This window comes from Hyla sarda, assembly GCF_029499605.1.
Source record: "Hyla sarda isolate aHylSar1 chromosome 1 unlocalized genomic scaffold, aHylSar1.hap1 SUPER_1_unloc_11, whole genome shotgun sequence".
Classification (NCBI taxonomy): Eukaryota; Metazoa; Chordata; class Amphibia; order Anura; family Hylidae; genus Hyla; species Hyla sarda.
Window position 1 is genome coordinate 646,419 of NW_026607572.1, and position 13,463 is coordinate 659,881.

At 41.3% G+C, this 13,463-nt stretch overlaps 1 protein-coding gene across 1 annotated transcript; it reads right to left on the minus strand.

Annotated features, from left to right (window-relative positions):
- Positions 1–9,045: 9,045 nt before the first annotated feature.
- On the minus strand, positions 9,046–10,429 carry LOC130297949 (oocyte zinc finger protein XlCOF6.1-like; the record flags this gene model as incomplete). The annotated part of the gene is made up of 1 exon (XM_056550809.1): positions 9,046–10,429. A coding segment is annotated over one exon (1,348 nt), but the record flags the coding sequence as incomplete, so codon positions are not given.
- Positions 10,430–13,463: the final 3,034 nt, after the last annotated feature.

Here is a 13,463-nt window from a genome sequence, read left to right on the forward strand (position 1 = left end):
TTAGTCGCGCGTCTCTGCACCCTTTCCAGCTCCGCAGTGTCCCTTTTATGTACAGGTGCCCAAAACTGAACAGCATATTCCAGGTGAGGCCGTACCAATGCTTTATAAAGGGGGAGTATTATGTCCCTGTCCCTTGAGTCCATGCCTCTTTTTATACATGACAATATCCTGCCGGCTTTGGAAGCAGCAGCCTGACATTGCATGCTATTCTGTAGTCTGTGATCTACAAGTCACCCAGATCCTTCTCTACCAGTGACTCTGCCAGTTTAATCCCCCCTAAGACATACGATGCATGCAGGTTATTAGTATACACAGCCCCCCTCTATATACACAGCCCCCCTCTATATACACAGCCCCCCTCTATATACACAGCCCCCCTAAGACATACGATGTTGCAGGTTATTAGTACCCAGATGCATAACTTTACATTCATCCACATTGAACCTCATTTGCCAAGTGGATGCCCAGACACTTAGTCTATCCAAGTCATCTTGTAACTTATGCACATCCTCTATAGACTGTACCGTGCTACAAAGCTTGGTGTCATCTGCAAAGATAGAAACAGAGCTGTTATTACCATCCTCTATATACACAGCCCCCCTCTATATACACAGCCCCCCCACTATATACACATCCTCTATAGACTGTACCGTGCTACAAAGCTTGGTGTCATCTGCAAAGATAGAAACAGAGCTGTTAATACCATCTTCTATATCATTGATAAATAAATTAAACAGCAGCGGGACCAGTACAGAACCTTGGGGTACACCACTAATAACCGGGGACCAATCAGAGTACGAATCATTGACCACCACTCACTGGGTACGATCCATGAGCCAGTGTTCAATCCAGTTACAAACTAAAGTTTCCAAGCCCAAAGACCTTAACTTACCTGTCATACATCTGTGAGGGACAGTATCAAATGCTTTAGCAAAATCCAGAAACACTATATCCACAGCCATTCCTCTATATACACAGCCCCCCCCTCTATATACACAGCCCCCCCTCTATATACACAGCCCCCCTCTATATACACAGCCCCCCCATCCCTATATACACAGCCCCCCCTCTATATACACAGCCCCCCTCTATATACACAGCCCCCCTCTATATACACAGCCCTCCTCTATATACACAGCCATTCCTCTGTCAAGGCTTCTACTCACCTCTTCATAAAAGCAAATTAGATTGGTTTGACAACTTCTATCCTTAGTAAACCCATGCTGGCTATCACTTATAATACTATTATCCCCTATGTATTCCTGTATGTAATCCCTTATAAGTCCTTCAAACAATTTACCCACAATGCACGTTAGACTTACCGGTCTATAATTGCCTGGCGAAGACCTAGAGCCCTTCTTGAAGATTGGCACCACATTAGCCTTGCGCCAGTCCCTTGGCACAATACCAGACACCAGAGAATCTCTAAATATCATGAACAAGGGTACAGATATTACTGAACTTACCTCTCTTAGAACTCTTGGGTGCAATCCATCCGGCCCTGGAGATTTGCTTACATTTACTTTGCTTAACTTACCTTGTACCATCTCTACATTAAGCCAGTTCAGTACATTACATGATGTGTTACCAGCACTGATCTGTACATGATGTGTTACCAGCACTGACCTGTACATGATGTGTTACCAGCACTGACCTGGCCAATGTCAGCTCCTTCTTCCATAGTATATACAGAACTAAAGAACCCATTCAGTAGCTCCGCCTTCTCTTGATCGCCCGTGACAACCTCCCCATTATCATTATTAAGGGGTCCTACATGCTCTGTCCTTGGTTTTTTGTATTTATATATCTAAAAAAATATTTAGGATTAGTTTTGCTTTCATTGGCCACCTGTCTCTCATTTTGAATTTTTGCTGTTTTTATTACATTTTTACAGATTTTATTAAGCTCCTTGTACTGTTTAAATGTTATCGCTGACACATCAGATTTGAATTTTTTGAAGGCTATTTTTTTGTTGTTTATTGCTTTTTTAACCTCATTTGTCAGCCATGTAGGATTTAGTTTTAATCGTTTATATTTGTTCCCCCTTTGGTATATATTTAGCTGTATAGTTATTTAGAGTTGATTTAAAGATGTCCCATTTACCTTCTGTATCAGTATTTGACAACACCTCCCCCCAGTCTATGTCCTGTAGTGCAGATCTCAGCCCAGGGAAATTTGCCTTTTTAAAGTTATATGTTTTTGCCTTCCCCGTCTGTCTTTGTTTTCTACATTTTAAGTCAAAAGTAACTATATTGTGGTCGCTATTCCCAAGGTTTTCCCGCACAGTTACATTACCAATCAGCTCTGCCCTGTTGGAAATGATCAGATCCAACAAGGCATCACTTCTTGTTGGGTCCTCCACAAACTGGCCCATAAAATTATCCTGCAATAAATTTAGGAATTTTCTCCCCTTTGTAGTTTTAGCCAACCCCCGGCCCCAATCTATATCTGGATAGTTAAAATCTCCCATTATTACCACTGTACCTGCCCGGGCGGCCCTCTCTATTTGTTTATGAAGCCGAACTTCTATCTCTTCAGTGATATTAGGGGGTCTGTAGATTACACCAAATATTATTTTTTCAGTATTTCCCTCCTTTTGTAATTTTACCCACAGTGATTCCACCTCCTCAGAATCATCACACACTATGGCATCGTTCACACTGACTTTCATACCACTTCTTACATACAGACAGACTCCACCACCTTTTCTGTTCATTCTATCCTTGCGAAACAATGTAAACCCCTGCAGATTGACAGCCCAGTCATGCGAGGAGTCCAGCCATGTCTCAGTGACCCCAACTATATCACCAGCCATGTCTCAGTGACCCCAACTATATCAATATGTTCCTCCAGTATCAAGGCCTCAAGTTACCCCATTTTATTTGCTAGGCTTCTGGCATTTGTGAACATACACTTTCCATTTCCATTAAGTTTTACACATATAGTCTCACTAATGGGATTTTCAGAGTTATTGGGGTTAATGTTATTATTTGAGTTATAAGGGTTAATTGTACTATTTAAGTTATTGGGGCTAATGGGATTTTTTGCGTTATTGCGTCTAACGTTGTTATTTAACCCCTTAAGGACTCAGGGTTTTTCCGTTTTTGCACTTTCGTTTTTTCCTCCTTACCTTTTAAAAATCATAACCCTTTCAATTTTCCACCTAAAAATCCATATTATGGCTTATTTTTTGCATCGCCAATTCTACTTTGCAGTGACATTAGTCATTTTACCCAAAAATGCACGGCGAAACGGAAAAAAAAAGCATTGTGCGACAAAATCGAAAAAAAAACGCCATTTTGTAACTTTTGGGGGCTTCCGTTTCTACGCAGTGCATATTTCGGTAAAAATGACACCTGATCTTTATTCTGTAGGTCCATACGGTTAAAATGATACCCTACTTATATAGGTTTGATTTTGTCGCACTTCTGGAAAAAATCATAACTACATGCAGGAAAATTTATACGTTTAAAAATGTCATCTTCTGACCCCTATAACTTTTTTATTTTTCCACGTACGGGGCGGTATGAGGACTCATTTTTTGCGCCGTGATCTGAAGTTTTTATTGGTATGATTTTTGTTTTGATCTGACTTTTTGATCACTTTTTATTCATTTTTTAATGTTATAAAAAGTTACCAAAATACGCTTTTTTGGACTTTGGAATTTTTTTGCGTGTACGCCATTGACCGTACGGCTTAATTAATGATATATTTTTATAGTTCGGACATTTACGCACGCGGCGATACCACATATGTTTATTTTTATTTTTTTTACACTGTTTTATTTTTTTTATGGGAAAAGGGGGGTGATTCAAACTTTTATTAGGGAAGGGGTTAAATGACCTTTATTAACACTTTTTTTTTACTTTTTTTTTGCAGTGTTATAGGTCCCATAGGACCTATAACACTGCACACACTGATCTCCTATGCTGATCATTATTATCCCATAGGGACCTATAACACTGCACACACTGATCTCTCATCCTGATCACAGGCGTGTATTAACACGCCTGTGATCAGCATTATCGGCGCTTGACTGCTCCTGCCTGGATCTCAGGCACAGAGCAGTTATTCGTCGATCGGACACCGAGGAGGCAGGTAAGAGCCCTCCCGGTGTCCGATCAGCTGTTCGGGACGCCGCGATTTCACCGCGGCGGTCCCGAACAGCCCGACTGAGCAGCCGGGATACTTTCAGTTTCACTTTAGAAGCGGCGGTCAGCTTTGACCGCCGCTTCTAAAGGGTTAATACCGCACATCGCCACGATCGGCGATGTGTGGTATTAGCCGCGGGTCCCGGCCGTTGATTAGCGCCGGGACCCACGCGATATGATGCGGGATCGCGGCGCGATCCCGCTTCATATCGCGGGAGCCGGCGCAGGACATAAATATACGTCCTGCGTCGTTAAGGGGTTAAGTTATTGGGGCTAATGGTATTTTTTGAGTTAATGGGGCTTATTGTAGTTATTGAGTTATTGGGGCTAATGGAATTTTTTGAATTATTGGGATTACAATTTTTCGGGCTACGTTTATTTTTACAGCTGGTTTGTAACGCATGGATCTCCTTATCCACTGCTCTTAACCTCCCCCCACAGGACTCCTCTCCACCCACCATTATGTCCTGACCCCTCTCTAACCTATCCATCCCACTGTCTGCTTTCTTTGCTTTATTATCCTCCCCCCACTCACCTAGTTTAAATACTCAGCCACCCCTTCCAGGATTCTCTCCCCCAGCACAGCAGACCCCCTTCCATTCAGGTGCAAATTATCCGTAGAATAGAGTTTGTACCCCAATGAAAAGTCAGCCCAGTGCTCTAAAAACCCAAACCCTTCCCCCTCACACCACGACTTAAGCCATGCATTTAACTCCCTAAGCTCCCGCTGTCTTTCCTGCAATGCGCATGGCACAGGAAGTATTCCAGAGAGCACAACCTTAGAGGTCCTTCCCTTCAGCTTGGCACCTAGTTTCTTGTAATTATTCTTCAAGGACCTCCACCTACCATGTATTCTGTCATTGGTTCCCACATGGACCACGACAACTGGGTCATCCCCAGCCCCCCCTAGTAATTTGTCCACCCTTTCCACCACATGCCGAACCCTGGCACCAGGGAGACAGCAAACCATTCGGTTGAGGTGGTCTTGGCGACAAATTATTCTATCCGTCTTCCTGATTATAGAGTCCCCTACCACAACTAACTGTCTTGGCCTACCTGCGTTACCATCCCCCACACTACTAGTTGAGCTGTTCCCCCGGCTGTTAGGGAGACCAGTATCCACTAGGGTTGCCATCTCTGATACTGAGGCCCTCGCATCATTGCCCAACTTGGCAATTTTACTTGGGAGATCAGAAGCAGAAGTGACCTTCCTTTTCCTTGCCCCCTTTCCAGTCCCTCTAACTACATTAACCCAGCTCCCTACTTGGGCGTCCTGGCTAGTTTCTCCAACCTCCATTTCTACCCCACTAACTGCTTGCTCTGTAAGATTGTCAATCGCCCTCAATGTTGCATTTTGCTCCTCTAGATCTCTAATACGAGCTTCCAGGTGGGCAACATGCTGACATTTGTCACAGCGGTATTCACCCTGAAGCTGCTGCTCCAGAGATGTATACATGTGGCACAATGTGCACTGAAGAAAACCTCCAATCCTGCTGTCCATATCCTTGGTGACAAACAGCTGTTATTAACTATTAAGAAAAACTACTTGTATGAAGGGAGAGTAATACGTACAGTTACAGTGGGTCCTGCTTACAACTCCTGCTTATAAAACTTCTCAGATGTCAGTTAATCAATTAACCCCTCCCCCAGGTGTGCTACAGACCAGAGGGGGGAAAAAAAATGCAAGGGTTATGCAACCGCTGGAGACACCCTGGTTGGAAAACAATGATCCACAGTATACTCAGCACATGAACTTCTGCGTATAAAACTTAAGCGTATATATATATATATATGCACTACTGTGGTAGATGTAAACAATACATTGGCTATCCCTCAACACTGATGTTAAAATTGAGACATTCGCCAGTGTATCCTTATATGAAGGACACACCAGAGCCCGCACACCAACGCCAAGGTTTCTCAAATTGGTGCGAGACCTAACGCTAATCCTACCTGTGCTTGATAAGCAAAACAGGGGCCAGTGGGCAATTACGGCAGCATTCGGTTGACTACACCATTTATCTGGTATAGGATTCTATTGTGGCACTTGTAGTCCGCTGCAGGCATCCTCCATTGTATGCATTTTTATGCTGGGGATCCCCCCTAGCAACGGACTACAAGGGCAGGATCTGCTCCCCCAGTATAAATGCACAACCGCATTTGGGGTTGAGCACCTCCAGCTATTTGAGACTATGTTTTTTGTTGTTGTTTAAATTTTATATTTGGAGGTGTGTAAACTCCAACATTAATGCGCCTTGAATATCTACAAGGCAGCATTAAGGTAGCACCTGTGAGGCCCGGCACCCATAATAGCCAACTCAGGTGGGGCTTGCAGCTTGCCTCCCTCCTCCCATTGCATGTGTGCTCAGTCACGCTGGAGGGTATCTGGGAGCAAGTTGTGAGTCAACCGAATGCTGCCGTAATTGCCCACTGGCCCCTGTTTTGCTTATCAAGCACAGGTAGGATTAGCGTTAGGTCTCGCACCAATTTGAGAAACCTTGGCGTTGGTGTGCGGGCTCTGGTGTGTCCTTCATATAAGGATACACTGGCGAATGTCTCAATTTTAACATCAGTGTTGAGGGATAGCCAATGTATTGTTTACATCTACCACAGTAGTGCTCCCATATTCCTGTATTGTATTCTAATTGTTACACATCCACACCATTTATCTGGTGTAGGATTCTATTGTGGCACTTGTAGTCCCTGCAGGCATCCTCCATTGTATGCATTTTTATGCTGGGGATCGCCCCTAGCAACGGACTACAAGGGCAGGATCTGCTCCCCCAGTATATATGCACAACTGCATTTGGGGTTGAGCACCTCCAGCCATTTGAGACCACGTTTTTTGTTGTTTGTTATATATATATATATATATATATATATATATATATATGTATTATACGGTAACTATATATATATATATATATATATATATATATATATATATATATATACATATATTAGGGATTTTAGTTTTCTAAACAGCAGCAGGCACACTGTATATATATATATAACACTGTTATTCAATATATAAAACTATATCATTTTGTAAAATTTAGTGTAATATATTAAAGATAGTATTATTGTTACTTATTATTTGACTATGAACAACAAGTATTAAAAAATACTTACTTTGGGCAAGATAGAAAAAAGTTTTCTAAAGCGCTTTTCACAGAAATAAAGGACAAACCACCAAAAGATCCAACAAAGAATAACTTTATTAAAACAAATCACTCATATATATATATAGAAGATGGGCGTTTACATTATAATGAGAAAAATACATTTACATAATTATAATTTGCATTAGTATATTCTGTTTTTGCTTGTGATTAGCCAGGTCTCCTCTATGAAGCAGCGCTCTTCAATGCTTCTGCGCATGCGCTACAATCTGCCTTTACTCACATTACTAGCGTAACTTGCTTTGTGAATATAACTTAGAGTTACGGCGGCGTAACTCTAAGTTATATTATAGGCCGGGAGAGATCACATGTCCGGTCCGGTTAGGCTGCTGAGTGCGCAGGCGCGCCTCACGTCTGCTGATAGGAGGATTGTGGGAGGAATTTACTCAGCAGAGCGAATAGCTGCTGAGTAATGAGGGGGTATATGAATATTCATAGATGGGAGGGAACGAATAGCACTAGTGGGGGCTGCCATATAACGGGGAGGAACCGCTGCATGATGACAAATCGTTCCAAAGATGGCCGTGGGCGGCCGAAGAGCGTGGAACGACAGTCAGAATTTGGAAAAACAGGCTGCACTTCCGGAATCGCTATAACACATGGATGGCTGCATGTAACGCTACTGAGGTCATTTACATACTTATATATCTTGGGGAAAGCTAGATAATGGTGGGTAAAAGCTTGGATTCAGAGTTCTCCTTTAAAGCTACAGTATGTAAGATGGTGGATTCTGAGTTCTGTTGGGCAGCTAAGGCCGGGTGCTTGGCTAAGTTCCACTTAATTTGGGATAGGTGGATTAAAGGTATGACGGAGAGAGAAAGATTGTGTCTGGTGGAGTCTTAGATAAAGGGATAAGGTGGAGTATTATTCTTCTTCCTCCCTCCTGCCATGGGGGGGGAGGGGGGGGGGTGATTATATATATTTGTAAGGGGGGGGGGTGTTCTCTCCGACCAAAGCCAGTAGCATCTATAAGATGGTATTATTTCCCTTCTCTCCGAGTTGGAATGAGAATCGAGTGGGTGAGAGCCCCGGCACTGGACCAAGTGGACCACGAGAAGGAATTACATATGAGCGGTTTCCCTGATGAATTAAGAAAAAAAATAAAATAAAGAAAAAAAAGTTAAAATAGCTCTTCAAAGGTCCTCCCCGAAACTGCTGATCCTGGAGGGTGCGTAATAGACACATCAGCAGTGGAGCACAAATAGTCAGGGAGGAGTGGGATGTGAAGGCGCAGCGCCCCTCGCTGGCAAGGGAAGGAAATTTGCAAATACTAAATTAGTAGGGGGGGGGAGGGGAATGAATGAAGATATGTATGGTAAATACCAGGAGAGAGAAAGTGAGGAAATAGGTGAGAGGGAGGAGAGGAGTAATGCGGTTGGGTCTGGATAGAAAGTTGGATTCTGAGGGGGGGGGGGAGGAGCTAAATGCTACTTTCCTATTTTGTTTGGTTTTAGGGATAGGAAGGTTTATTTAGCGGGGGGGGGGGGGGGAGGTAGTATTAGATAAAGCAAAAGATATATTTAGATGTCGAGGGTCGGACAGGGCACTGGAACCAGATTGGAGAGATGTATAGGGGGGGGAGAGGGAGGGGTAAAAACAAAAAAAATTCAGAAATATTGATAATTGACAAAGAAAAATGGAAATGTGATTTTCTATGGAATGTATAATTGTTGTTGAAATAAAAAACAAGGAAAAAAATAATTATATATCTGTCAACTATCCTGTGCACATTGTTAATATATTATACTCTAAATTGGCTTCTTCCCTGTGTGAATTCTTTGATGTCTGACAAGATGTGATTGATCAGCAAAACATTTTTCACATTCTGCACATGAAAATGGCTTCTCTCCTGTGTGAGTTCTTTGATGTACAACAAGGTCTGATTTTTGACTAAAACATTTTCCACATTCTGAACATGGAAATGGCTTCTCTCCTGTGTGAGTTCTTTGATGTACAACAAGACCTGATTTAAAAGGAAAACATTTCCCACATTCTGAACATGAAAATGGCTTCTCTCCTGTGTGAGTTCTTTGATGATGAACAAGGTCTGATTTCTGAGTAAAACATTTCCCACATTCTGAACATGAAAATGGCTTCTCTCCTGTGTGAGTTCTTTGATGTACAACAAGGTCTGATTTCTGAGTAAAACATTTCCCACATTCTGCACATGAAAATGGCTTCTTCCCTGTGTGAGTTCTTTGATGTTCAACAAGATAGGATTTCTGGGTAAAACATTTCCCACACTCTGCACATGAAAATGGCTTCTCCTCTGTGTGAGTTCTTTGATGTTTAACAAGACCTGATTTGTGAGAGAAACATTTCCCACATTTTGAACATAAAAATGGCTTCTCCTCTGTGTGAGTTCTTTGATGATGAACAAGATTTGATTGAAGACTAAAACATTTTCCACATTCTGAACACGAGAATGGCTTCTCCCCTGTGTGGGTTCTTTGATGTACAACAAGACCTGATTTAAAAGGAAAACATTTCCGACATTGTGAACATGAAAAAGGCTTCTCTCCTGTGTGATTTTTTTGATGATGAACAAGGCCTGATTTCTGACTAAAACATTTTCCACATTCTGAACATGAAAATGGCTTCTCTCCTGTGTGAGTTCTTTGATGTACAACAAGACCTGATTTAAAAGGAAAACATTTCCCACATTCTGAACATGAAAATGGCTTCTCTCCTGTGTGAGTTCTTTGATGATGAACAAGGTCTGATTTCTGAGTAAAACATTTCCCACATTCTGAACATGAAAATGGCTTCTTCTCTGAGTGAGTTCTTTGATGTTCAACAAGATAGGATTTCTGGGTAAAACATTTCCCACATTTTGAACATAAAAATGGCTTCTCCTCTGTGTGAGTTCTTTGATGTTGAACAAGATTTGATTGAAGGCTAAAACATTTTCCACATTCTGAACACGAGAATGGCTTCTCCCCTGTGTGATCTCTTTGATGTCCATCATTCTTTCTGTGACCTTTATTTAGCTGAACATCCTGTGATGACTGAGAAGACAGGACCTGTATATAAGGATGAGATGACAGATCTTGGCTGTGAAGGGCTGAGGGTGTATCTGGGATAATGGAATGTTCTTCATATGTATCTTGTGTGATATCATCATCTGCTTTATAATCTGAAGATATAAGATTCTCCTCTGATCTCCTGCTACAAGAATCTGCAGAGAATAACAGATTTTATTATCAGTATTAACCCTTTAACAACACAGGACATTTAAGCTTTTGTGTTTTCTTTTTTCCTCCTCTCCCCATTCCCATAATTCTTTTATTTTTCCATCTACAGAGCCGTTTTAGAGCTTTTTTTTGTTTTTTGCGGCACCAATCTTACATTGTATTAACACCCTTCATTCACTGTGCATTAAAATATAAGTCAGATCAATACGATCACAACGATATCTTTTTTTTATTTTTTATTAACATAACTTTTTTATTGCATTCATAAAAATATTAACCCCTTAACGACGAAGGCCGTATATTTAGGTCCTCCGCCGGCTCCCGCGATATGCCGCGGGGTCACGCGGTGACCCCGCGTCATATTGGGTCGTCACAGTGGCCATCAATGTGATGCCCTGTATTAACCCTTCAGACGCGGCGATCAAAGCTGACTGCCGCGTCTGAAGTGAAGGTGAAAGTATCCCGGCTGCTCATTTGGGCTGTTCGGGACCGCCGTGGTGAAATCGCGGCATCCTGAACAGCTTACAGGACACCGGGAGGGACCTTACCTGCCTCCTCTGTGTCCGATCGGCAAATGACTGCTCCGTGCCTGAGATCTAGGCAGGAGCAGTCAAGCGCCGATAACAATGATCACAGGCGTGTTAATACACGCCAGTGATCAGTATAAGAGATCAGTGTGTGCAGTGTTATAGGTCCCTATGGGATAACAATGATCAGTATAAGAGATCAGTGTGTGCAGTGTTATAGGTCCCTATGGGATAACAATGATCAGTATAAGAGATCAGTGTGTGCAGTGTTATAGGTCCCTATGGGATAACAATGATCAGTATAAGAGATCAGTGTGTGCAGTGTTATAGTCTCCTATGGGATAATAATGATCAGTATAAGAGATCAGTGTGTGCAGTGTTATAGTCTCCTATGGGATAATAATGATCAGTATAAGAGATCAGTGTGTGCAGTGTTATAGTCTCCTATGGGATAATAATGATCAGTATAAGAGATCAGTGTGTGCAGTGATCAGTATAAGAGATCAGTGTGTGCAGTGTTATAGTCTCCTATGGGATAACAAGGATCAGTATAAGAGAGCAGTGTGTGCAGTGTTATAGCCCCTATGGGATAACAATGATCAGTATAAGAGATCAGTGTGTGCAGTGTTATAGTCTCCTATGGGATAATAATGATCAGTATAAGAGATCAGTGTGTGTAGTGTTATAGGTCCCTATGGGAGCTATAACACTGCAAAAAAAAAAAAAGTAAAAAAAAAGTGTTAATAAAGATCATTTAACCCCTTCCCTAATAAAAGTTTGAATCACCCCCCTTTTCCCATAAAAAAATAAGTGTAAATAAAAATAAACATGTGTGGTATCATCGCGTGCGTACATGTCTGAACTATAAAAATATATTGTTAATTAAACCGCACGTTCAATGGCGTACACGTAAAAAAAATTCAAAAAAGCGTATTTTTGGTCACTTTTTATACAATAAAAAAGTGATCAAAAAGTCAGATGAAAACAAAAATGGTACAGATAAAAACTTCAGATCACGGCGCCAAAATTGAGCCCTCATACCGCCCTGTATGTGGAAAAATAAAAAGTAATAGGGGTCAGAAGATGACATTTTTAAACTTATACATTTTCCTGCATGTAGTTATGATTTTTTCCAGAAGTGCGACAAAATCAGGGGATCATTTTAACCGTATGGACCTACAGAATAAAGAGAAGGTGTAATTTTTACCGAAAAATGTACTACGTAGAAACGGAAGCCCCCAAAAGTTCCAAAATGGCATTTTTTCTTCGATTTTGTCGCACAATGATTTTTTTTCCATTACACGGGGGATTTTTGGGTAAAATGACTAATGTCACTGCAAAGTAGAATTGGTGACGCAAAAAATAAGCCATAATATGGATTTTTAGGTGGAAAATTGAAAGGGTTATGATTTTTAAAAGGTAAGGAGGAAAAAACGAAAATGCAAAAACTGAAAAACCCTGCGTCCTTAAGGGGTTAAACATAAATACATCCAATTGTTACATTTCATACATATGTAAATATAAAAAAAAACAAAAAACATTCATGTATAAAAAGACATAGGCAAAACACTTCTATAGACCGTGGATAAATAATCAACAAACATAAAACACATATGCCTAATAATACATATATTTTCCTTTTTTTTATGAGGACATTCAGCAGAGGCTCCCACACAACAGTATATAGACTCTCTGGTGTATAATATAACAAGGACATTCAGCAGAGGCTCTCACACACATTATATAGACTCTCCTGTGCATAATATAACGAGGACATTCAGCAGAGGCTCTCACACCACATTATATAGACTCTCCAGTGTATAATATAACAAGGACATTCAGCAGAGGCTCTCACACCACATTATATAGACTCTCCGGTGTATAATATAACGAGGACATTCAGCAGAGGCTCTCACACACATTATATAGACTCTCTGGTGTATAATATAACAAGGACATTCAGCAGAGGCTCTCACACCACATTATATAGACTCTCCAGTGTATAATATAACAAGGACATTCAGCAGAGGCTCTCACACCACATTATATAGACTCTCCGGTGTATAATATAACAAGGACATTCAGCAGAGGCTCTCACACCACATTATATAGACTCTCTGGTGTATAATATAACAAGGACATTTAGCAGAGGCTCTCACACACATTATATAGACTCTCTGGTGTATAATATAACAAGGACATTCAGCAGAGGCTCTCACACCACATTATATAGACTCTCCAGTGTATAATATAACAAGGACATTCAGCAGAGGCTCTCACACCACATTATATAGACTCTCCGGTGTATAATATAACGAGGACATTCAGCAGAGGCTCTCACACCACATTATATAGACTCTCCAGTGTATAATATAACAAGGACATTCAGCAGAGGCTCTCACACCACAT